General features: G+C 32.6%; 1 protein-coding gene across 1 annotated transcript in view; it reads left to right on the top strand.

Moving 5' to 3' along the window:
* The window catches only part of LOC123526201 (forkhead-associated domain-containing protein 1-like), a 34,012-nt gene extending 6,615 nt beyond the window's left edge, over window positions 1-27,397 (top strand). Inside the window, exons 2-15 of the mRNA XM_053523995.1 lie at window positions 1,869-2,075; window positions 2,821-2,853; window positions 6,961-7,220; window positions 8,584-8,645; window positions 9,173-9,202; window positions 10,433-10,554; window positions 11,413-11,541; window positions 14,328-14,450; window positions 15,909-16,088; window positions 24,070-24,234; window positions 24,998-25,210; window positions 25,506-25,745; window positions 26,436-26,634; window positions 27,180-27,397. Coding sequence (XP_053379970.1) covers window positions 1,869-2,075; window positions 2,821-2,853; window positions 6,961-7,220; window positions 8,584-8,645; window positions 9,173-9,202; window positions 10,433-10,554; window positions 11,413-11,541; window positions 14,328-14,450; window positions 15,909-16,088; window positions 24,070-24,234; window positions 24,998-25,210; window positions 25,506-25,745; window positions 26,436-26,634; window positions 27,180-27,397 — 2,181 coding nt within the window. The remainder of the gene's footprint in view (window positions 1-1,868; window positions 2,076-2,820; window positions 2,854-6,960; window positions 7,221-8,583; window positions 8,646-9,172; window positions 9,203-10,432; window positions 10,555-11,412; window positions 11,542-14,327; window positions 14,451-15,908; window positions 16,089-24,069; window positions 24,235-24,997; window positions 25,211-25,505; window positions 25,746-26,435; window positions 26,635-27,179) is intronic.
* The last annotated feature ends 528 nt before the right edge of the window (window positions 27,398-27,925 follow it).

The raw sequence follows: 27,925 nt of genomic DNA, 5'->3' as shown, positions 1-27,925 counted from the left end.
TCTTACGATGCAAGAAAAGTTCAAACAAGATTACCTCCCCTGGTAAGTTAACTTTTAGTGAGATTCAGAGTTTATTGACTGCTTTTTTTTGTAACATCAGACTTGTTTCGAAATTTTAAACATGTAATTTACAGTTTAATAGTTAATTATTTTTAACAGGAACCCATAATTAACTTACACAATGTCATACAGAAAGGCTTCATGAAAAAATTCATTTCATAGTTTTTATGAAAGTTTAAGGTTTAAATCTCAGTTAATTGCCAAGATTTTTCTTTATTCAGTGTGTGTTTTAGTGAAAGGTAATGGTTTATTAATCTCGATTAATTGCTGAAGTTTTTCCACCAAGACTTCCAATGTTCAAGTTATGTTTAATGAAAGTCTAAGATATAGTCTTTGTTAATTGCCAAGATTTTCTGTCTTCAAGTTGTGTTTAAGGTGTGGCCCTTGTATTAGTGTACCTTCTTTTGAAGAGTATTCAATTTCTACAATAAACCTCTAACTTTGAATTAAATTTTTCAGGGCCCCAATGGAACCAGTTTTTTTTCCTTATTTCTTTTTTCCTAGTAAGGTTTTACTTTTTTCAAAACTTATAATTGATTTATTGTATAAAAGTGAACAATTTGAAATTGATTTTTTGCTGTTCAAAGTGAATTTACCTCTGAAACAGAAGGGGGTAGAGTTAGACATCTTTAAATATATTGCTTTAACATAGTTTTGAACAATTTAAATATTCACCTTTAGGTGGGTCATACCTTAATGAAAGATTGAAGTCTTGAAATATTGCCACAGCTTCTTTATCAAGACTTACTTTGAGTCTTGTGTTTTAATGCAGTGTGACATGCTGGTTTGTGTATGCTGTGATTAGAGTGAGAGTAACAGGTTTCATTTTTAATGCTTCAGCAACATAGACTGTGATGCAAAGCAAATTTCATTGAGACTCTGCTTCAGCAAAACAACAGTGTTTCAGTTTATTGTTCTGAAGATTCAGTTTTTTCTTTGCAAATTATTTTTACAAGGTTTACAACCAAACAGCATGTCACACAATGTATTGTTAGCGTCTTGATTCAAGAATTAATTGTTCTGTTTATCAAACTGTAGTGTAGTGTTAAGGTATTCTTCATGTTTGATTAACTGGAAGTGACAGCTTAAAGTCATTTAGACTTCTTTACCAGCATTGAGTATCCACTACTGTAACTTCAGATATGGAAATGTATTGTAATATTCGACTGATGCATGGGAGAGTAAACGTCATTCAACCAGAAAACCTAGCATGGTGTCTTGTAGCCAGTACATCAGGGTAGCATAATGTTGCTAAGAATCCATCATCTCCTGTATAATATTATTAAGTCTGAAACAGACAGCATTACATTCCTTTATAAAGGTTAAGTTTTATGGGATTTGATGTAAAATGGTTGTTGAACTATAAGGACTGCAAGTGATGTTTGGTGAATTGTGAAAGATTTAGCACATTGACCTTGACCTTGTGATTGGCAATAGATAACTCTACAGCCATGCAGAGTTTCATTAAGATCTACATTGGGAATTTTTTCTACATGGGAAAATGTTATCATAAGAATCACATTCCCAATTCAGGAGCCAGCTGTGATTAAATTGACCAGAGGACCAGTGTTTTCAGATTAGTCTGACAGAAAATCAAGTACAAACACTATTTCCATCTGATACAGACACAGTAAATGTAAAAATACAGTTTAATAAAATTCTATATTGTAAAACAATATTTGTTTCAAATGTGCAGAACTACCTTAACAGTATACTATTTAATATATAAGTGTCTTTTTTGTCCCATTAATACATAAATGGTCACCTTTTCACAGATCATACTGATAAATTGTACATTTCATTTACAGATGAATGGTGTAGATCAGCAACATGCTGTTATAGAGTACAGCGAGCAAGAAGATTGTTATGTTCTACAAGATCTCAACTCTACACAGGGTACATACGTTAATGACGTTCGTGTTCAAAATGCCGCAGTGCGACTTGCTCCGGGGGATGTCATTAGATTTGGTTACGGAGGGACGCCGTATGAACTAAATATAGATAATCCACCTCCGGTAAATACCTGTTTTCTTGTATGTTTCTCCATGTGTAATATTTAGATATAAATGACAAGTGGGTTCTTATTGACTACAAAACTTGGGGTAAAGAATTTGAGACCGGGCTCCTCCAGCCAAGATTACTAACATTCTGAGTCCCGTGTATGGGTGGCAGGTAAAGAATTAAGGAATCTTCAGTATGCACCAACTAAACTCACAAACAGTAGTAAAGCTTTTAATCAGCTTCCCTTAAAGTGAATCATGAAGGGGCTATTTCTCCATTATGTATGTTATGATAATGTCAGGCTTTTTAAAACAGAAAATCTTAGTACAGCTATTTTAACAAAAGTTTATTAATATTTTGTGAACATGTTGTAATTTATTACGTTATGTCTATTAAGCAAATGCTTGCTGCTTGACCATCAGAGTAGAATAGAATATATACATATATAGATAGTACAGAACAATGAATTTTATCACTGCCTTTAACAAAGTAATTCACTTGCTTACGTTTTTATTTACAATAATTACTAAATTCACAAATTACAAAAAATTGGAGACTGACCCCTTTGATATATTTTAGAGGTATAATAATGATTGTTTGATTTTATATGTGTGATTATACGTATGTTTCATTTAGAGTAATTTTAGTGCCAGATAATTGTATATGTGTGTGAATGTATGTATTTTTCATATACAGTTATTAATTTTTAGAGCCAAGTAATTATGTGTGATATATATATTTCATGTCCTGTTGTTTTAGAGCCAGATATTACCATCGTATCACCAGTCTACCGTATGTATTTTTCACAGAAGTATATATTACTCTATAGCATGTAAACATAGGATGGTGCCTGGTGGTAGGGTAGTAGACAATCTGACTAAAGTACATATCCTATTATGCTATGCATAGGATCTGAAAACGAGCTATTGATAGCCTCGTTCTGACGACCCTTCCGCTAGCCAATCAAAAGCTAACTTACAACATCTGCAAGCTTTAAAAAGCCTTGGTTTTTGATATCTACAATTCTTATGTCGTAAGATGTCAGATAGTCGAATAGCTAAGTCGGTAAGACACTTGCTCTGTAAGTGAGGGGTCCCGTGTTCGACCCCTGGATTGACTGTAAATTTTTCTTACTCTTTGACATTTGAACAAACTGTCTGATTGGTTCAAATAAAAATAGATTTGCGAAAATAAATATAAATACTGGAAATCCAAAATACAGAAGACGTATGTGAATGGGTCGTTCTCAGATCTTCGTTTAGAAGATCAAGTACTTTAGTCAGATTGGGTAATAGATAGACTATATATACAAGTGTAAAATGTTGTTACTTTCCAAACTTTGAGAAAATCTTTGTAAAATTCCCAAAACTCATCTGCACATTTTTACATTGTCTGCATGACATTAAATTAAATCCCCTTTCATTTGTTTACAACTTAATGCTAGATTTTAAAAAATTATATTATGTTTGCTGAGGAAGAAATATATATTCTTTCAGTTTTTAGTAATATTTCAATATAAATTATTATAATTGCTGTTTTCTACCAAAAGACAAACTTGTGAAGGAGGTGGGATTGTTTTGGCAAAACTGTTAAAATGAGCGTCGGAGGATTCAGATTTTGACCGTTGATCATCAAATATTTTTTTGGAACAATTAATTGACTGACTTATTGATTTAATAACATTTGAAAATGTACCAAAGAATTTACGATTGAAGTTTAAATGATCTTGAAACAGGAAGTATGTTATTGCTTTGATACTGGAGATTTAACTAACATTCGAAATCAGACAAACAGGGAAGTATCAACATTACTTGCACATAGTTTGTTAATAATTGCCATTTTGCATTAGTTATGAATTTAAGTCAGCAATTTTAAAATACACAGATATTCTTTGCCTTATAGTTCTGCAAAGTTTAGTTATATTTATGTATATAGAAATCATAATAGTCTTTCAACTTTCTTGGAAATTTTTTTACTAAACAAATCATGATATGCAAACAGTTCATACTACTGTTGCATGTTTTTAACTTGCAGCATGACTAGCTCGTCAGTAAGAGACAATTAATTTAGTTCAAATCCATTTGTAGACATTTACAATAGAATTCAATAGATGGAACAAAATGACGGTGTTTATTGTTTTTCTCACAGTTTTTCTTTGGTGACGGTTTAGATATTGTAATTTGCCACACTTTAAACTTACTCTTTATGCTCTTACAGCTTTTTGAAATATTACTTGATCAAACTTGATACAAGTGGTAGGTGGAGTTGTTGTAATACAATTGAAACACTTGATGTACAGAAGATTATTAGTTATCTTTCAAGTCCCAACCTACACTGGCTTTACAATATACCGGTAGCTTATCTGCGTTGAAAAAAGAACTTGCAGAAATTTTGGCAGATTTTGTAATTTTTATAAGATGAAATTGTAGAGTGAAAATCTGAAATTTAGTATTGAGAACAGACTATTCAACCAATTTGTCTTCTTTTAACAATTACACTGTATAAAAACTGAGCTGCAGATGTGAATTGTATAAGTTACTGGTTATGATATTATATAATCTAAGTATAAATGACAAGACTAGTATATGACTATGGCATTAACCTATCATTTAAAGGGGTGTTCACTGAAAATTCACTGATGTCATATGATAGCGAACAGTGCAAGCTTGACTTGGTCTGCACTGGTTGCAAAGGCAGAATCATTGAAGGTTAAAGTTTTTTGATAAAAAAATTTTGTCTTGTAAGATGTCAGTTATGACATTAGAACTCCCACGTACTTCTTGCTGTCACTGTCTTAGCCTATAGGCCTAGTATCTGCATGGTATCAGATATGATTTAAACTTGATCAATATCAGTAAATATTTCTATGTTTATTTAAATCAAACAGTCGAGTTTTTCACTCGATTGTGAATTACTTAGGTTTAAAAAGACTGCACCATTTTCTAGTTTGTCTGTTGAAACTGTTTTCCCTAGCAATGTCAACACTTCTTTTCATGTGTTAATTTCTTTCTGGTGGCTAGATTTTCATTACAAGGACACAATCTTCTTGATGTATTTTATCTGCCTTTATATAGGTATAGAACAAAAAAGTTGTTCAAGAATTTAAAGACCGATTTTTAGATAATCATTGTTAATGATTATACTTAAATATTAAAGCAACTGGGCTAAAAGTTGTTAGCAAAATTGATGTTCTTTTTATTTTTTGCTTACCCTTAAACTGATTAATATTGAAATATCACATTTTAGTGTTATTTCATTACTTATATACGACTTTTAGAAAAGTTTTTTTCTATCATGAATTATGGTAAGTCCATGTTTGGAAATTAAGCATGCAGTTAAAATCCATGGGTATGTACATAATACCTAATTATCATACATGTTTTTTCTGCTCATCAGATTTTTTTCATGTAAGACTTACATACTATAGATATGGCCAAAAATGTTTTTGAAAGAAATTAAAAAAGGGTAGACAAAATTATGATTATTAATAAAGGTTTTTCCATAGGACGACACAATACATTATATCAAAGTACAAGTATGTAGAGATACAGAAATATTTACTCCGTCTGTGCATGAGAAGCTTTAACATTTATATAGCATGAACATATAATGTAGATTAGAAATACCTTTTATCATGCATGTCACAAGGCCGTGTCTGTTGCCATTGTGTTTATATTTTGGCTTTACTGCCGTCATTAAATCAATCACAGATTTTTGTAATATATTATTATATACTCTTGTTCATGCCTGCAACATGAAAAACAAAATTTTAAAAGTATACATAGTCTGAGTTTTACAGTCTTTAATAATCAGTTTACAAGTTAGAAAGTCTCTTCTTAAATTATTATAAACTTCTTTTATGAATTTGTATAAACATTATAATTTCATGAGACTTTCCAGATCTTATTTCCCTTCAGAACAAATTGTTGTCCAACTATGTCCTGAATCGGATGTTACAATTAATTTTTTAAAGAAATATATTACTGACTATGATAGCATTTTATAAGTTCTTTTTTTTTTTTTAACAATTTAACACATTTTGAACAAATACAGGGGCAAGCTATATCAGCAGGAGGATCTGTATACCCACTCAAAATATAAGGCAAACATGATTGTATTGTAGGATAACACGGTCAAATTAAGCTTGTACAAGAATTTATAGGCTTTTAGTGGTACTTATATCAATAATTCAGTCAGATCAATAATTTTCGGTAACCAGGTGTAGCGTTAACTTGAATGAGAGAAACTTATCATGGGTATATAGCTTTGCAACTTTTGATATTTTTCCAGTCTAGCTGAGCTAATTAAAGTTTAATCAGATTAAGTAGGAGAAATTAAACATGGCTTTACAATTCATTAATCAGCAAAAACCTTTTTATTCAAGTTGAAATAGTTTAAAATACATGTTACCATATTATTTTAAAATAAATTGAGTGTAATTAATGCTTACATCTTCAACAGAAGGAAAAAGTCATTAATATAGAAATAAGTATATTTTAAATAGCTTTAAAGAGGATTGTCTTGAATATTTAATTATAAAAAAATGTTTTGTGTCTATATAAAGCATAAATTCTTGAATATAGAATGTATTGATGTCGGAATAAATTTTGTTTTTGTTGTAGAAGTTGTACTTATGTCCTATACAGTCAAACCTGTGTTAAAGACAGTCTCCATATAAATACTACCTGCTGTAAATTCCACTATTTGTTTTCACAACAAGCAATAAAAAATGAAAATTGCCAACATAGAGAACGTTCTTTTCCCCAAGAGTATTCCATAAAGACAGGTTTCACTGAAGTATAAATTCAGTGACTAAATGTATTTCAATTAAATAAAAAGATAAAAAGTTCTCTCAATTATTCCATTTAACCTTTTTAAAGTGTAATGTTGTTGTTTTAGATTGCCTATCCACCAGTTCAACAAAGACCAGCATGGACAGGCACTCTAGCTTTGCTTACAGACGACCAGTCACTATACACACAGTCAATGCAGCAGTCCAATCCAGGACTTCCATATTTAACCACACCCACTCTCACAGTTCCTGCAGCTCATTGGACACCAGTAGCACATGCACACCCACAGATACCTCAGCCCCGCCCACCACTGAGAAGTCGACCACTCAGTGCAGGCTCTAGAAGACCTACAACAACATTTGACAGGTAGAAGTTTGAACATAACCAGGTTTAGCATAACATCTTGAATAAAGTAGTTCTGCATGTAGTGATCTTTTTTTACACAATGTCGAATTTAATTAATGAATCCAAGACATTTTAAAACTTCAGCATAACAATTACTTTAAAAATCAGACAAATGAAAAAAAAATGGCCATGTGCTTGATATCTGAACAATTTGGACCTCAAACAAAATTTCATTATAGGGAAAATAAACTTTGGATGATATTTTTGCAAATAAAAATTTCTACAATGTAGTCTGTTTGAAACTTCTCACTGTAATTAATAAACATTTTTTAGACAAATAAAATGTTATATAAATGGGTCTGTGTGCTTATTTTTGAGATATTTGCTCTTGGTTAGAGATCGGTTGATTTTATGACTTAATTTGGATTTTTTTTTCACACATCAATATTTTTGTTATCATATTTTATCTTCAGAAAGATAAGTGACGGTTTTTCATTTTCATTTTCATTCATGGGACGATTTTTGATTTCCATTTGTTGGGTCCAGGCTAAAAATTATTCTATAGATATTTTCTGAGTAAATGTTGTTTAACCATTTCTTCTAGTTAACCAGGTTTTCAACGAAAACCTGAGTTATTAGACTGGGGTATGTCGTTGGTCGGGCGGGTGGGCGGATGGGTGGGCGGCGACGGCGTCAAACTGGTGTTTCCGGTCAATAACTTTTGTTTCGGTAAAGATATTTGAATAAAACTTGGTGTGTATGTAGCTTATATCAAGACAAAGGCTGGGATTGATTTTGGGGTTTCTGGGGTCAAGGTCAAGGTCACTGTTACTTAAAATAGAAAAAGGGTTTCCGGTCAATAACTTAACTTAGGAATGAGCTATCATGATGAAACTTGGTGTATAGAAAACTTATATAAAGTTGTAGCTTGGGATTGATTTTGGGGTTTCTGGGATCAAGGTCAAGGTCATTGTTACTAAAAATAGGGTTAGGGTTTAGGGTTAGGGTTAGGGTTGTGCTTTAAAGTGGTGCACTGTGATTCAGTATACTTTTTTATTCTTATGAAAAGTGTTGAAAACCTGGTTTCGTGGCATTGCCGCGTTTCTTGTTTTTAAACATGCAGAACTACCTTAATGCAGAAATTAAGAGAAAGTAAACCAGCAGTATTAGACAGAGTATGAAGTGTTTTACTAGTCACTGTCTTAAAGTTTGATTCTTTGTTGGAATGACATACCATTGTTCCAAACATGACTTGTATAAAATTATAAGCAAAACATTTGCATTTGTTTCCAAATATGACTTTTAAATGTTCTTAAGGGACCATAGAATAATGACAGATAATAAAATGTTTCATCAAAATTAATACTTTATCACCCTGTTTCAGGTTACAGACTATTGGCGGTACGATGCAGCAGACGTCCCCTGTTTCTGCTCCACTTCCTAGAAGTAAGTCTCCAAAATAGTGTTACAATCTTAGTATGCTCTCATTAACATAAAAAAATCTTTGTTGCATTTTGACTTTAGTTTGTGAAGTGTTGTATCTAAGTGTTTGTTTTCACTAATCTGTTCATCAGAAACATGAGTTTGACAGGTTCACAATTAGATAGTAGCATTTTAATGAGATCATAACTGTTAGGAAGAGTTCAGGTTGAGATCACAAAAAGCAACAATGTTAATTACATATTAGATGACCAGTTGGATCAAGCATTACAGACTGACCAAATTTCTAAGTCATGTTATATTTGCATTATAATATACTTTAAAGATTTTCATTAATTTTGTTCTTTGGGTGGCATTATATTTTAAGGGTTGCTTTTTATTTCTTTTTTTTCTCATACCATTTATTCTATTAATTAAATAGATTCTTTTTATGTTCACCAAAATATTTACTGCATTTTTAGAATTTAAATGCATTTTGCTTGAAGTGCATCTTAATTTCTCAATTTTCATTATTTTATTCACTATTTTAACAGCTGTGAATACTAAGGCATGGACTACACAAGGTATTTTGCAATGTCACAGCCTATTTATGCTTTGTCACTGGCTTACAGAATCTCATATATATTCTGTTATATTTTGCTTTGACCCTCCATTCTGAGTATGTCATTCTTTTCCTATGGATCTTCGGCTAAGATTGCTTTTTCACTTAAGGATTATGTCATTTGTCTTCATTCAAAGCAGAAAACATGCTTTGTCTCTGGCTTAGAGGATCTCATTATTCTTATTGGATTTCACTTTTACCTTCCTCAAGATCTAAGTTTGTCTTTTTCCTACTGATCTTTGGCTAAGATTGCTTTTTCAGTTACAGGCTCATGTGATTTGTCTTCATTCAGAGCAGAAAAATGCATTTTAATCAAATACTGCTTTTATAGCAAGATGTTTTGATGATTTGTATAATTTTCTTTTTGCTTTTGCTAGAATTTTTAAAAACTGCAAATGGTGTCATTTAGCAAAGGGAAGTAACTCCAGATATTTTGGACTTTATATTTTTCATATGTTTCATATTGTTTCTTTTCAAGGCCTGCTGCTTTATCATACTTAGTGTGTGCCTTATATTTCTTTATTTTTTTGCACTCTTCCGTTTTTCTGTAGAAATTCTTGAAATAAGTCTCACAGTACACATGTCAAGGCTGGGACAGATTTTGACCTTTCCTACTACCTTTCTCTATGCTAGCACCACTTTCAGAGGACATTCAACGAATATTAAATTGTATCATTCAAATATTTACTGTAGTATATATAATATCTTATACTGTACCTGTATGAAATGTTAAAGTTATAGACACCCACACTTAAACTCATGACGCAAAAAGTTCAAGCAGCTCTTTTGACAAAAACAAGGGTTTTGGCACCTTGAGACACATTAAAAAAACAACATAAATTGAAAAAAAAAACATCAACAACAAAAACATGTGCAATACAAATCTGAGACTGCTTTTAATGAGCCATGTAAGCTCACGGTCTGCTGCTGCAAGAATTACTTCAGCTCACCTTTTTAAATCTTTGTAGAAAAGTCTTGGATAATTTACTCTATAAAACATCTTTGAATGCAGACTGACTTCTCATTGTTTAAGTTTTAGTATTCAGACAAAACCAGAAATGAAGAAAATAAAGGCTCTATGGCACAGCCTGTAAGATTACTGTATTTTAACTTAAGAAAGTAACGCAGCAAATATGTTTTGTGTATATATCAGACATAGTATTATATAAGATAAATGATTGATGATTTTCAGGTGGAGGCTGGGTAAACAGTGGCAATGGAAGAAGTGTGGTAACTAGTCAGTTTACCCCTGTACGCCCCTCTTCAGTAGAAAATGGGGGTACACAGGGAGATCTGTATCTAATGCAAGAAAAGGTAAGATATGGCTACATGTAGGATTTTATGCGGTATTTCTGTAAGTGTGTGAGGGGCCTCTGTGGTCGAGTGGTGTGTGAGGGGCCTCTGTGGTCGAGTGGTGTGTGAGGGGCCTCTGTGGTCGAGTGGTTAAGGTTGCTGACTTAGAATCATTTGCCCCTCACTGATGTGGGTTTGAGTCTTACTGGAGTTGTTGAATTCTTCATATGAGGACGCCATCCAGCTGGCTTACATAAGGTTGGTGGTTCTATCCAGGTGCCCAATTGTGATGAAATAATGCATTATGCCATATGCCATATGACCTATAATTGTACCAGTGTGATGATAAACCCAACAATAAAAAAGAAAAAAAAGTAAGCATGTGAGGTGTCAAAATTCAGAATTTAAAGCATTTTCCCACAATTCAAGCCCATCATGTTCTTCATGTAAGAAGTATGATGTTTTTATCAGTTGTAGCGGACAACTCAGTTAAATTTACTGAATTATTTTAAGGGACTTATTATTATGTATATTTCAGGTCAATAGGTACTGATCTCTTATTACCAGAGCTTGAATGGAAATTCAACAATTTCATTTTATACTTGTCATGACTGTGATAGTGTGATAAATAAAAACTTTATCTTAATTCAATTGAAATTTAAGACACACAGTCGACCAGTAGATTAAATTGTCAATGAAATTAATGAAATTAAAAAGACATATCCAGTCTGCCAGTAGATTTAAATCGCAATTTAAGAGACCCAGGCTTAGTAACCAGCAGATTTCAAATGAAATTTAAATATAGTCTCCACATAATTATATTTATTATATTAAGTTATCATTGTTGCAATTTTGAATTAGTTGAATATTATTACTTAGGATCAGAAGATTCGAGAGCTTTCAGAAGAGGTAACAAGACTGCGAACTGTTGAGATGGAGTCATTCCATAAAGACCAACAAGTTCAACATAAAGATCAGCAAGTTCAGCAACTACAGCAACAACTACAGGTTGGTATACCAGTAAAGTCTGGTAGGGGGCGCAACCAGTTGTTTCTTGTAAGGGAAGGGAGTTTCATCAGGTATTTCTGATACGGGTTGCCACCAGTAAGTTATAATAAGAGTTGCATCAGTAGTTTAAGATAAATGGCACCACCAGTATGTTCAGATAGGGGATTTCACAAGGGCACCATAAAACAGAAAAATGAGTCATTTTGAAAACATTTACCCAAGTATGACATTTATATCTTAAATAGTGGCTGAATTTAATGCTTTCAAAGCCAGTCATTAGGTCATCTGTTAAAATGCCCCTGAAATTAATTATCTTGACAAAACATAATAGACAACAATCCAGAATTAATTTTGCACAACTTCTGTCCTTATAAATTATATGGTTATGTTTGTATTATAAGCCAGTAATAAGGTATCTAGACTTCTTTTTTATGAATAGCATGATGTTAGTTTAAGTAAATTCTGTGCAAATTGAACAGTGAAAAGTTCTGTTCTTCAGGGAGGTGGCACACTACCCCAATCACCAGTTACAGTTACAAACAGACAGACAGATGTAAATAATGGAACTGCTGTAATCAAACTTATGTAAAAATTTGAAATTAACTTGCACTGACCCATTGATGTTAACAGCACGTTTTGCACTAAAACTTCAATCAAATGCTGATGATTATATTGCATACCAACAACCCCCAGGGACATTATATATTTATGCTTTTCTTTTGTTGAGTTATGTAGCTAAAAAATGAAAGATTTGGCCAAGTGACTACTTACTAAAATAGTGAAAATTTGTTTCTAGGTTGAAATTAGTACATAATTAAATTTTGCAGATAAAATGTGTCGTGGCAGATTTTTTTTGAGAGAGAGAATTGTAATTAAAACTACTTTTTAGTGTAACAGATTATGCTAAATCTCCACTTGTCAAAGTTCAATCAAGAATCAAGTCTCATTAGCCATACATCCCCTTATTATCTCCCCTGAAGGCTTTTATTAAGGCCCTCATTAGCCCTCATTTTTTTTTGTTATAGATTTAAACATATTTTAGTAAATATAAACTATAAATCAATTTTCTAAGAAACATGAGAAATGGGTTTTTACAATTAATAGCACTACCATAGTACTGTAACTATTCACTTCTGATCTTAAACAAATATTTTGGAAAATAAGGTGAGAGGGACTTGTATTAGGAAATATAACATTAACATTATACTCTTACAGTTCCATAATGTAATAACTGGTTATTCCGTCTACCAGCATGATTTTGTAAGTTTTTATCCTTCAGGAGACAGTCCACACACATTCTCCATTAACAGTGGATATTATCAATGAAACAACAGTAACTATTTCATAAATACAAGACTAACTATTGATACAATGTACAAATTCCTTAATCTCGCCATTTCTGTCTATGGTATGTTAGTATTAATTGACTAACTGTTAAGCATACAGTAATTTTACTCATCCATCTACTCTTATAATATGCATTAGTTTCTCCATTTTAGTTCAGTAGGTTTTCTTTTTCTTTTTTTTAATGTCAACAAGATGTTGTAATCACTGATCAGTAATGTCAGTATTGTTATAGAATATAATTTTTTTGGTTAAGTTGAGGTCCACTTTTCCTTCAAAACAGACCTGTAGCCTTATAACCTTGTATAGTGACCTTCTTTATCACTGGCCAAAGTTTGAAAATGGTGTTTAGTTAAGAAATAATTTATAGCAAAAGAGTGTTTTAACACTATGTACGATGGGCGGTTATAAGTTGGGCGTAATAATTTTCACGAGGATGAAGCCTGAGTGAAATTATTTGTACGACGTATTACCGCCCGAGTGTATAAATAGTGTTAAAACACTATTTTGCTATAAATTATTTCGATTCTAATATGCCCTTAATCTAAAACAGTATGAAATGTAGTAGCGCTCTTTCTTGGTCGCAACAAAAACTTTGACATCACTGCATGTTAACATGATGTCACTCTAGTGTGTTTAACAGATATAAGCATATTAGAATTTAGTTTATGCTTTTATATATTTTTACTCCAGTACTTTTGTCAAATGAGAAGTCACGGTGATGACCCCACTGGGGCTTGAACCAACGACCCCAAGTTTGAGCGGCAAAATTTTGTTTGACACACATACATTAAATATTCAAAAATATGTTGTTGTTTTTTTTACTTGAAATATAACCAATGACACAATTGTTCTAAACCTCTTACATCAATACCCCACTGATAAAATACCTCAGAAAAATAATTTTGCACTCTTGAAATTCTCACATGCTAAAACTCTTATTTGTTTAAATTCCTATTGTTAGAATGTAATGCATTCCATCTCCTCACAACTGCATGATTAACACAAAAATACATAATTATGCATGTATTTTATTCCAAAATGCAACTGCTGTAAATAATTTTTCTTGATTATATGACATTATCTATAGTATAAATGGCAGTTGTAAATTGTTGTTTGATATTTTTGTAATAATACATTCTTAGATAGCCATATATACTTTTACTAATCAAAGATTTAAAGCTCATTCAGACTTTCTGTCTAATATTTATACTGTTTAGGTGTTATTTTATATAATCCTGTTTAAGGAATGTAATGTTTTTCATAGATATTGTTTGTTTTTTCCAACCTAATTTTTTTTAAGACTGCCGACCATTGATCGAATATTTTACAAATAATTATGTATGTTAACTGTTCCAAAATGATGCTACATGTCCAAACGGGAGATAATTTATCAAAAGTTCATTTTCAGTTTTTTTCAGCCAATTTTCTGTATCTTTCAGGAGATAAGCTGTCGTCAAAGTCCAATGGTTATGGGAGCAGACCCAGAAGTCACAAACAAATTGTCGCAGCTAGAAACAGAAGTCTCTCTGAAGAAACAGGAAATTAATGAACTAAGAGAACAGGTAAACAGGAACATGTGATGCCTGTTAAGCTACAGGTGTTGAAAAAAAATAAGCAGAAAATATAGCCTCGTTGACAGTACAGATTCAGCTTTTTTTGTCAAGATAGCTTGTGAGCTTAAAAGAAGCCATTATATCTGTTTAAGATTAAGTTTACTTTTAGTTATAGATTATGTGAATACAGATTATTTATTAGTTTTATTGGATAGCAATATTTTCCCAAATTTATTGTTGTATATATTCATTAAGTCTTAGGCTGTGTTTTTTAGTTCAATATAAATTTGAATTCAAGTAATCATAGTATTTCCATAGTGAACACACAGTGTGAAAGTTGTTCATATATCAGCCTTGTTGAAAAATATTATATATGTAGCCAGAGTTTGTTTTTTCAATAAGAGTCTTTACTAACTGTCCCAGATAATAAATGATTAAGAAATATATTAGGTGTGTAAAATTTGCATTGAGAAATAGATAATGTGTAAAAGCATATGTAAAGTTTTCAGTGTGCTGTATTGATTAATCTGGTTAATTCTGGATCATCCCTTTGATGTTTTTGGATTATTTAGTCCTTTTTCAGAGAATTTTTATTGCATCCATGAACTGTTATGCATCATTTTAATATTGTAGATTTTCACCTGGCATGTAAAATACAGTGATAATTGCAAAAGCATGAAAGACTCTTGTGGCATGAAAACTTTATATTCTTAAAACAATGGCAGCATGTTTTCAAGTTTCCATCACAACATGCATGATCAAGATAAAAGAAAAGTTTCACAGCACTCTTTTGAGAGAATTATAAACTGTTATGTTATTATTAGACAGCTGTTATTACAGTCAGTGTAATATACAAATATCTCACTAACAAAATTCAAAAGTTTTCTTATTAAACTAGTCTGGTTTCAAAGCAATAAAAAAAAACAAACAAAAAAAACAGCAGCTTAAAAGAGTGAAAAATAAAATCCAACACATTTTCAGGTTTGTTTGTTTTTCTGTTGCAGTGTTGTTTGTATATAATAAATAATATTAATAAATAAATATAATATAATAATTATAGTATATATATATTTTATATATATAGTTTTATTAGAATAATTAGATACAATTGAAAATACAATTGTTGCTTTGAGTATATGCATCTAAGCAAGCTTGAAAGACCAGTTTCTAAGGTTATAAAGTAGTTATAAACCTGAGTTGGAGACTGGTCTCAGAACTCCAGCATATGATTGGATGATTCTGATTTCATTCTGGAAATTGGCCAATGGCAAGGCGGGATTCTGAGACTGGTTCCAAACTCAGATTTATAGCTTTAGAACATGTTATGAGCAAGTTGTAACTTATGACTATTCTTTAGAAAAGTGTAAAGAACTCACATTCTCTCAAAAGTGTTGCGCTGTAAGATAAAATTTGATAATAATACACGTATTTGTACATTGCATGTTTATAAATGTTTACATTTTACAGCTGGCGCAGTTACAAGCACAGAATGAACTTGATATTGAAAGTCCCGCCCATATACGTGCAGAGCTCAGCGATAAAATTAAGGAGGTTAATAATCTCAAAAATGAGCTTGAGCGTGTCAGAAAGGATAAAAACATAACCTCAGGGCTCGTAACTCAAATGCAGCGAGATATGTCTAACAAAGTAAGACAACTCTGCCGAAACTGCACTCAGTAATCCTGCCCTGTGGAGTTGTGCACCTTTATCTAACCAAGAATAACACTTTTAATGTTTGTAACAATTTTGGAAGGGCAAACCATATTGTATATGAAGAAAAACGATACAGTATTATTGTCATATTTGCGACAGTAAAATGAAAATTGATTTACATTAGTGCATGAAAGTGCAATTAAGTTCTGTTATTGAAATATTTAGTTTTAGCTCTTTTAAATTTGGTACTTTATAATCCCGATTGGACTAGCAAACCTTTAGATGGATTAGAAGCATTTAAAAATTCTGGGTGTACAAAGTTTAAGAGGAACGTTGAAATTTTGGAAAAGAAACTCAAAATGTTAAATCCGCTTACCTCAGCATTTAAATATAGCATAATGTCTTTTAATAACACATTGTAAGAGCAAACTCTCACTTCGAAGGTTAATATTTTCTTTCCCATTTACCTTGCTACAAAGACTGATATTTTTTCCCATTTATCTCCCTAAAAGGCATTATGTGTTCTTTCTCATTTACCTCCCTACAAAAACAGATATTTTCTGTCCAATTTACCTCCCTGCGAAGGCAGGCTTTATCTTTCCTTTTTACCTCTCTGCAAAGACTGATATTTTCTTTCCCATTTACCTGCTTACAAAGACTGGTATTTTCTTTCCCATTTACCTGCTTACAAAGACAGAATGATATTTTCTCTCCCATTTACAAAGACATTTCCACATTACAAAGACAGATATTTTCTTTCCCATTTACCTCTTAGAAAGACAGATATTTTTTCCCATTTACCTGCTTACAAAGACAGATATTTTCTTTCCAATTTACCTGCTTACAAAGACAGATATTTTCTTTCCCATTTACCTGCTTATTCTTTCCCATTTACCTCTTACAAAGACAATTATTTTCTTTCCCATTTACCTGCTTACAAAAACAGATATGTTCTTTCCCATTTACCTGCTTACAGAGACAGATATTTTCTTTCCCATTTTACCTGCTTACAGAGACAGATATTTTCTATCCAATTTACCTGCTTACAAAGACAGATATTTTCTTTCCCATTTACCTGCTTACAAAGACAGATATTTTCTTTCCCATTTACCTGCTTACAAAAACAGATATGGTCTTTCCCATTTACCTGCTTACAGAGACAGATATTTTCTATCCCATTTACCTGCTTACAGAGACAGATATTTTCTTTCCCATTTTACCTGCTTACAGAGACAGATATTTTCTATCCCATTTACCTGCTTACAACGACAGATATTTTCTTTCCCATTTACCTGCCTACAAAGACAGATATTTTCTTTCCCATTTTAACATGCTTACAAAGACAGATATTTTTATGCCCCTGAAGGTGGGCATATTAAAATCGCACTGTCCCTCCGTGCATGTGTCCGTACGTCCGGTTCTTGTCCGGGCTGTAACTCTTTCATCCATCAAGGGATTTTAAAATTGCATGGCCTAAAATGTTTGCTATAATGAGACGATGTGTCATGCGCAAGACCCCTAGCTCCAAGGTCAAGGTCACACTTAGAGGTCAAAGGTTATCATGGTCTGTTTTGTGTCTGGTCCATAACTGCCATCCATGAAGGGATTTTCAAATAACTTGGCATAAATGTTTACCATAATGAAATGACATGTCATGCACAAGACCTAGATCCCTACCTCCAAGGTCAAGGTCACACATAGAAGTCAAAGGTTAACAGGATCTGTTTTGTGTCTGGTCCATAACTCTGCCATTCATCAAGGGATTTTGAAATTACTTGTCATAAATGTTCCTCATAATGAGACAACGTGTCATGCACAAGGTCCAGACCCATAGCTCTAAAGTCAAGGTCACACTTAGAGGTTAAAGGTTAACAGGGTCTGTTTCTTGTATGGTCCATAACTCTGCCATTGATGAAGGGATTTTGAAATTACTTGGCATAAATGTTTCCTATAAGGAGATGAGGTGTCATGCACAAGACCCAGACCGCTAGCTCCAAGGTCAAGGTCACATTGAGAAGTCTAAGGTTTTTCTTGTCTGGTTCATAACTCTGCCATTTATCAGGGGATTTGAAAATGATTTGAAACAAATGTTATCCATATTTTCACACTTATAACTTGGGCCTCTTAGGTCAAGGTCAAGGTCACGAAATGATGTGTGATTTTTTTACGCATACAGCTGTAGCATTCTAAATGGGCATGCTTCGGGGGCATTTGTCACCAATAGTGACAGCTCTTGTTTCCAATTATCCTCCCTAAAATGGGAGATATTTTCTTTCCCATTTGAATAATATTCTTAGTTAATTTTACCTTCTGGAGCAACAACCTGACTATACATTAAACACATTTCAGTCATTCCAGTGGTGTATGCTCGAGAGAGAGTGCACTGTATTTTACTTTAAACCTTATTTAATGGTTATTTTATTATCATACAGCTAAGAAAATCTCTGGACAGAAAGCCAGCTCCTGTCCGAAAAATACCGGTAAAATATAGCACATTGTACTGATAGCACAAAAATATTGGACATACCGCATAATATATGTTACGGCACTACAAAGACACATTGTCAAAGGATGTTGCCTTTTTTGTAATGACTCCATTGTCTTATAATTATCATTTACAATTGCATTACCTAAGGTCAGGGAGGGCGATCAAGTGACTTCTTTATGATCACATTGTGTCCACTTTAATGGCTGCCCCCATGTGCAAGATGGTTTTTTGTATTTTTCTTCAATTTATCATCATATTTGAACATATTTAATCGATCATGTTCCAGCCAACAACTTTCCGGTTCCAACGATGTATTATTTTGCTATGTGAGTGTTGCCGTTTTTCCATTTACCCTGCAGAGATTTTCGAAGTGGTGATTTTTCTCTTGAAAAAGTGTGGTCACATTGAGTCCCAAATTCAAAAAGCACATTTTATACATTTTTACAGGTTTGTTTTTGATAGAAATCGACTGAAAATGCACCTCAATCATGTATTTTCTTTCACATGCGACTTCTGAATGTTTATGCGTGTTTTCTACAACGTTCCGGGGATTCATGTCTGAATGGTTACATTACGTCATGGTCACATTGTGCCCGATAAATTTAGTAAATTGTGTATATAGCAATTAATTCCAATCTTCTATATGATAATGAGTCTTTTTAAGTGTTTTTGTGTTGAATTCAATAAAGGTATACATATAAGTACTAAACAGGTAGTCCAGTAGTACTTTCGGGCTTGTCACATAATTATTGGCTAAAAGGAAAAATAATTATTTTTTTAGATTAAGTATCAATTTTTTTTCTGTAAGCTAGTTCCTGTTTTTACATCAGTTTGGACCTTTAATTAACATTTTATACCAGAGAAGTCTTTTTGTATTGATGGAAAAGTAAATGAACCTTTTTTACACTTATTCCTCTAAGTGTTAATAGATACGTTACCTTCATCAGATTCTGTTAAATTACTATTAAGTGAAAAAATGTGAAAAACATTATCTTTATTAATAATGTGCACCCATTACATACAACATTTATAATATGAAATTTTGATAAACAATATCATCGGTTATTAGAAATCAATAACAAAATCCACATACATTATTGAATAATTGATGCATTATTTCACAATCAGCAATAAACATTTCACCTACATGAAGAAATATAAAAGGAAGTAGAATATAGATGTTGAAACGAGATACGTGAGGAACTGATACTTTAAAGATATTTTAAATTCGGAATGTGTTCTGTGCTTTAGGGATGCAAAAGTGATGGAATTAACATCAGAATTCCAAAAACGGATACGTTACTATCAAGCTCTTTTTTAATATAGGACATTGTTTTGAGTATCATCTATAAATGAAATACAACATTTTATTTGACATATTCAGATCTCTTTGACAAAACCGTGTATGCATGTCTTACGTTTTCATTTCTACAAACTAAGCTTATGTTAACTAAGCTCTCAGGTTAAAGGAAGAAATAAAATTGAAGCCTACAGCAGGTCAAATAAGTTTGACAGCCTGGCATTTAATACAGTAACGTAAATTCTAGATCTTAATCACAAGTAGCAGCTTAAACATCGTTATATAGTATTATCAATATCACAGTTCAAGGTGTGATATTTATGCACTACGAATGCACGCATTGATACACGAGGTATTTAGTAATATAACATAACTGACACTATATAAAACAGATATACTTACTGCATAAAAATGTTATTTATTTATTTATCTATTTGGGTTTTACGGCACACCAACACAGTATAGGTTATATGGCGCCAAACAGGTCTACACATTTTGGTTCCACATCTCATTTACATCGAAATAAAAACATGAGATATGGAAGCATAAAAAATGTTAATAATTAAAAATGTTAATAATGAAAAATGAAACCATACATGACTGCTTGATATAAGAATTAATTGCCTCAACGATTTTATACATTTTTTTTTGGTTACAGATTTCGATATAAAATCCAAAGTTAACGTATCTGATTTTTAAGAACATTATAAATGGGTCAATTTGTGTGCTTACAGACATACATGATGTCTAAGATCTCTCAGTTGGTATAGGCCAATCGGTAGCTATGATTACACTATGTTGTACAGAGGTCTCACAAAGGTCAGACTCAGATAGTGACAATTTGTTTGAAGTGTACAACTGTTTCTTAAACATTCATTACATCCCTTCAGTGATTATATGATATTAATTCCATCACTTATGTATTTCTAAAACGCAGAATTATGTGACATTCTGAATAATGTATCTGTTTATCACGTACTAGTTAGTATTTGGTTTCATCACCTTAATTGTTCTTCTTTTTCAATTCCATATAAGTAAAGATAGAATATTTCATGTTAGTGAAATGCTTATCAGCGATTCTTCTGTTCTGTAAGGGAAAATATAAAAGTCGATTGCTGATTGTGAAATCATGCATAAATCAACAATGTATGTGGATTTTGTTATGTTACATTCTGTTTATCAAAATTTAAAATAATATTATAAATGTTGTATGTAAGGGGCGCACATTATTAATAAAGATAAGATTTTCAAATTTGTTTCACTTCATAGTAATGGATCAGATGAAGGAAACGTATCTGAACAATGCTTTGGCGACAATATATATTTGTATACACAGACAATTAAAAATGTGTGCCAATGATGATGGATTTTGGGAGACTTGCATGAAAACAGTTTGAAAATGATGCCAAAAGATTCTAAATACAATGCAGAATAAGTTTAGTCAAGATTGTTGAGCGACACAAAATTAGGCAATTTTAACTCTTACGAAAAGTGTAAAAAGGTTCACTTACTTTTCTGTAAATACAAAAAGCCTTCTCGAAAATGGTACAAAATGTCAATTAAAGGTTCAAAATGATGTAAAAACAGGAATTAGCTTACAGAAAAAATATAAATGACACTTTCCCTCGGAAAAAATGATTATTTTTTTCTTTTAGCCATGATGTGACAAGCCCGAAAGTATACATACTGCCTGTTGGACAACCTTTTTAGTTCTTTTATAATACCTTTATTGAATTGCAACACTAAAGCAGTTTAAAAGACTCATTATCATATAGAAGATTGGAATTAATTGCTATGTACACAATTTGCTAAATTTATTGGACACAATGTGACCATGACGTAATGTAACCATTCAGACATGAATCCCTGGAATGTTGTAGAAAACAGGCATAAGCATTCAGAAGTCGCATGTGAAGGAAAATACATGATTAAGATGCATTTTCAGTCAATTTCCATCAATAAAGAACCTGTTAAGATGCATAAAATGTGTTTTATGGAATTTTGGACTCAATGTGACCACACTTTTTCAAGAGAAAAATCACCGCTTCGAAAATCTCTGCAGGGTAAATGGAAAAACGGCAACACTCACATAGCAAAATAAGACATCGTTTGAACCAGAAAGTTGTTGACTGGAACATGAAAGGTAAAATCAAATCAAGTATGATGTAAAATTGAAGAAAAATACAAAAAACCTTCAAGTACATGGGGGCAGCCATTACGGTGGACACAATGTGATCATAAACAAGTCACGTGATCACCCGCCATGAAGGTGCAGTTTCAAAATGATTGCATAAAAAGCATTACCTAATTTAATATTATTGAAATTTTCAGAACATTTAGTACACACATTTTTGTAAAAGTACTAGTATGTCAAAATTTAGAAATATGATTCAGATGATTTTAAAGGTATTGGCAAAAATATTAATGGTTTTGTAAGAGGACTTGTTCAATGGACAGAATTGTGTGGTTGAGAATACAATATGGTTGCCCTTGGTTTCACGGTTGCAGCATGATGTTTGTTTCACTGACTGTATTTCTGCATGGTATCAGGGTGGTCAATATGAAGGAAATAGTCTGAGCCAGAAATTTAGCAACTTTTTAAAACTGATTTTTTTTTAAATGTTTTGAAAAAGGTAGACCATATAAATAGTGAAAATCCAAAGGGTTGGGTGGGGAATCCCTTGCTCTCAGTTCTTATTGACCACCCAGGTGTAATGTTTTTCCTTTTACACTTTGTAACTCCCATTTAGCACACATATTATAGCCAGTGTATCACATAAAATGGAGAAAATTACAGTTTGCACAAGAGGTAAAATGAGACCAAAACAGTTGAGAGATTTATGGCACAAATATTGGTAGGTTTCATAGCAGGCCATCCCAGAGAGTTATTTGATTTCAAAAATAATTTAAACAACAAAGAAAACAATATTCTTCAGATGTAAATGCATTTTAAATTGATTTAACTGACATTAATGATGCACTTTTGACTTCCAGCATGGATCACTGTTTCTGAGATGCAAAGTATAATTTACATTTTTTCAGTGCAACTTATTGTCAGTAACATGAGTAAATTTATAAAGGTGATAATATACTGGTACATTTCATGTAACAGTGGGCTAAATGGGATTTCAAAGTGAATGCCTTATGTGCTCTAGTCAGCATTTTTTTGCATGTTTTTTTTTTATTATTTCTTAACTAGATGACACCCAGTGTGTACTGGTTAGTTGTTCACTATATCATACAGTTACATGCCAAAATAGAGTCCACAAAATGATTTGCTATTAGACTTCCCTGTACAAACCTGTGTTAAGCAGCCAAGCAGAGGACTGACTCAGTGTGGCTGCTTAATGCAGGTAACTGTTGCATACAGGTGCTTAAGTTTAGCTGTATTTCTGATATTTTTCTAAACTCTACTGAAAATGTTCTATCTTGCCATTATTGATAAAAATTACATATTGAGATTCCAATCTTTATATTTCATTTATGATGAATTTTGTCAAAATAATGTCCATTTGTATTATACTTATAATATCATACAGAAGAAATTTTGAAATTTCTGATGTTCTATGGTCAATAATAGACTTTAAGGAAAAGTTTTAAGAAAAACTTTTTCAATTCTCAGAGATACATTTCTATAAACATTGGAACATGCAAACACTATAGAAATTGTTTTGTGATCTTTGATTTGTCATGTATTTGTGTTTGATTAAGATTTCTTATCCTTCTTGTAGAATTCACTCTATATTCACACTATACATAGCTCTCAATAAGAGCATGCACTTTGCTTTATGGAAGGTTGTTGTTCTTTATAGGTAGAATTTTTTTCTTGAGGTTATGGCATTTATGTATGTAAGTTGTATTTTTCAAAGCTTTTAGACTATTGCTTCGTTGTTTGGGAGTACTGATTTTTTTCTCTCCATGTAGCAGAAGTTATAAGGGCATTATATATACATAATGTGTAATGTGACTGCAATGCAAATGTGAGATGACTTATTTTCTTAATACATCTACCATCATTTAATTTTGACTATAAGTAATACTGTAAAATGATCATTATTTCTGATGTATATATAAGTATAGACTTGTTCTGTTAGAGAATGTGAATGTGAAATGCTGATGAAAAATAGAAACACATTTGAAAAGAAATTTTCAACAAAACTATCAAAGTAATATTTGTATTTTTTCAGGATTCTTCCATTTCGAAGCTGACACGCGAGATAGAAGCATTGAAGAAGGAACTGCGAGAACGAGATTCCCAGCTCTCAACAATGACCTCGAAGGTGAACAAACTGAAGGAACCAAGGACTGAGGAAAGAGATGCTAGGGAAAGGGAGTTAATCAGTCTGAGACAGGTAAATTATAGAAAAAGGGAGTTAATTTAGTATGAGACAAGTAAATTGTAGAGAAAGGGAGTTAATCAGTTTGAGACAGAAAGGAATTTAATTAGTCTGAGACAGGTAAATTCTAGAGAAAGGGAGTTAATCAGTCTGAGACAGGTAAATTCTAGAGAAAGGGAGTTAATCAGTCTGAAACAGGTGAATTCTAGAGAAAGGGAGTTAATCAGTCTGAAGCAGGTAAATTCTAGAGAAAGGGAGTTAATCAGTCTGAGAAAGGTAAATTCGAGAGAAAGGGAATTAATCAGTCTGAGGCATGTATATTCTAGAGAAAGAAATTTTGTAAGTCTGAGACAAGTAAATTCTAGAGAAAGGAAGTTAGTCAGTCTGAGACAGGTAGATTCTGGAGAAAGGGAGTTTATCAGTCTGAGACAGGTAAATTCTAGAGAAAGGGAGTTAATCAGTCTGAGACAGGTAAATTCTAGGTATATTCTAAAAAAAAGAGAGTTGAATAGTCTGAGACAGGTAAATTCTATGATTTAACCAGTCTTGAGACAGGTAAATTTTAGTGACATACACATATAAAAATGTTAAAAAACACTTGTAAATCCTATTTTAGATGTTTATAGTAGCTTTTACATGTGGAGGGACATGCCATTCAGTTAGCAGCAAATTTTAGCAGATGTATAATACTATGTTATTACATGAATTTTCAAAAACTTAACTTATCCAATCTCAGCCTCTCTGTTAGGTGATATGAACATATTTGTTTAAATTTTAGAAATTCAAAACAACTGAAAGCAAGACCCAAGAACAGCAGACATTGATTGACAGTTTACGGGAAGAGCTAGAGAAAACTAAAGCCTCACTGTTTGCCGAGAAAGATGTTCAGCGTAAACTTCAACAAGCAGTAGATGAAGCAAAATCTGATGCTCAAGATTTAGAGAGAGCCGAGAGAGTCGTTAGGGTTGATCTGGAACAAATGTCTAAGAAGGTCTGTTATTAGGTTACTGTAAAATCGTTAATGTTTAAGGGTAAATAATTGTTGTGAATTGTTTGGTGCCTCCAAGCCTGGATATTTAATGCCACAAAAGCAGGTCAAATTCTCATTTTTCTTCAAAATTTGAAAACCACATATTCAGGTTGCCATGTAATAGTTTTTCGGCAAATTGAAATGATTTCCCAGATAAATGGATTAAGCCCAAAATGCTATCAGTCATGTTGAGAAATTTATATTTATAGAAAACGGATTGAAATGATTTAATTTGAAATATTTCCATTGTTTTCAGAATGAAAGGTTCAGAAACCGAGTGGTGCAGACAACATTTTCTACTCCTGGTATAAAAGCTCCAGACACCGAGATCAGTGACGATGAACTACTTGAAACCTTGAAGAAAATAATTGATGAGCGCACAAACTCATTTAGGAATATTAAGGAATTGGAACAGAAACTCAAAGCTGCTGAGGCTGGCAATAAAGGATTTGACAAAAATGTTCATGATTTACGCAAAACATTACAAAATGCAAAGGTGAGTAAAAGTCTTTTCCAAGTTAAGCTTATGTGTCTGTGAGGAGATAAAGTCATTCATATACATTATGTAATTGTAAATAATTGGCCAATAATTTCTGTTATAAGATATAGTCAGTTTATCTACACAAATTTAAAAAATTAAAGATAAGATTAGACTTCTTAGAAACTTTGAGCACAGCAGCAAGAGCCGAACATTTCAAAGTAGGCCAGCCACAAAAACTAGTGGAAATAATAATTATGGCAGAGCAATTTAAAGCATTCAAAGCTATAAGTTTGTGATGATCATTTCAATTAGTTGGCATTGGTACTTCATCTTATACATATGTATATGATTCACATTATTTCCTACCTGACAGAATAAATCCAAATATTATTAGCTATTGGGTTTGATAGTGACCCTGCATGGAAATATATGGAGTCAGTATGATAAATGGGTTGGGGTGGTGGCGAGGCATTAGCCGAGTCCATATTTACCATACTGACACCACATTTTTCTGGGGTGGGGGGGCGGGGGGTCACTGACAAACCCTATAATTGATTTGTTTTATCCAGCACTTATTTATAGCCTAGATCAACATGAAACTCTACTGAGCCTCCAAAGAAATATAAGGGGATCACTGTGACCATCTTTTAACCAAAGAAAATGGTAGAATCTTTGTTATAATGGTGGAAATGATATTCATTTCAGGTTCATCTAAAACAGAAAGGTCGTTTGTCTGGTGCCCTGAAGGAAGAGATAGGTCTAATACAGTCAGTATCAGTGAATGATACACTAGCCTGGATAAAGGATGTAACTGTGGGACTGCTCGAGGGAGAGTTGGCTTGGGAAACTGATATTGAAGCAGCATTGGAAAAATGTGGTGTTAATGTTAAACTCACAAATGATGGTAGGTTGAAATTGTTCAGGAAAGTTTCATTGTAATGCATCCACTCATCTTGATGTTTTCGAGTTTTAGAGCTAGCAGGGCTATGATAAAACATCTGTAAAAGACACATAAGGTTATTGACATGTGCATTTGTATTAGTATTTGTATTAGGGCTTCTTGATGGGGCCTTTGTTTTGGCTGCTGCATAGGAGACGCAGTTGTCAATGAATTCATGAAAATTTCACTGAAAAAAAAAGCTAAAAAATAACTGGATATATGTAAAACATCTTGTTACATATCATGATAAAGTTAGATTTAAGAAATTATTCAGTAAAAAAATATAACCAAGTGACAACATGTTCTTAGAAGTTTGTCCAGTCATATCATACTGTATATACTCACTACCTCTTTCAAAATTTATTTGTGGCCACATTTATTTTCAACTGATATCTGAATTTCATAGTTACACTCAAGGTTGGCAGATGCACGAATATGTTATACATGTAGATATGAAATGTGCTTTATATATACAATGCTGAGTCCATATTTTACACGTGTCATTTCAGAACCTAGTAAGCATATTAGTCTACTTTATGCTAAGTGGGAGAGTGCATTAAGTGAGAAAGAACGTCTAGTGAAACAGATTTCGGACATGGAGGTGAGACATAAAGAGGATCTACTTCTACAGATAGATCAGCAGAAAGTGGAGTTTGAAGGCAGAATTGCTGATGCTGCAGAGAAAGCCAAGCTTGAAGGTACATTTTGTATTTCAGACTTGTTGTAGACATTTTAGTTCCTCAACACAATGACACATAGTGACCCTGTTATAGAGTTAGGAATTTTTTTATCAGGCTCTGAAAGTATTAAGGTAGATTTCAGGATAGTCTTAGAACATAGCCTTTCCTAAGGGCTGTTTCTAACATATGCTTTGAATCTTCAAAGAGGATGCCTAAGTTTTGGGACAGAAATTACCTCCTAAAGCCTTAGTCTTCATAAGCACAGCTCATGCTTTTTGACTAATGCCTCACATTCTCCGAAAGATACTCTTTAAACCACAAGACATTAATATGGTTTGGGGGGGGGGGGGGGGGGGGGGGGGGGGGGGGGGGGGGGGGGGGGGAGAGGATGGGGAACAAAAAAAAATGTAAGAAACTAGGTATGTTCTGCCATTTACATGTATAGCTGCAAAAGTCATAAAAGACAAATATGTATATTATATATTCCTACATATTATATTTTTACCTTGTATGGGGAAGAATAATGTTTCCAAAATACAGTAATAAATATTTGAACATATTTTGTACAGGAACAC

The sequence above is a fragment of the Mercenaria mercenaria genome, chromosome 14 (assembly GCF_021730395.1).
Source record: "Mercenaria mercenaria strain notata chromosome 14, MADL_Memer_1, whole genome shotgun sequence".
Classification (NCBI taxonomy): domain Eukaryota; kingdom Metazoa; phylum Mollusca; class Bivalvia; order Venerida; family Veneridae; genus Mercenaria; species Mercenaria mercenaria.
This window is presented reverse-complemented; position numbering and strand designations above follow the sequence as displayed.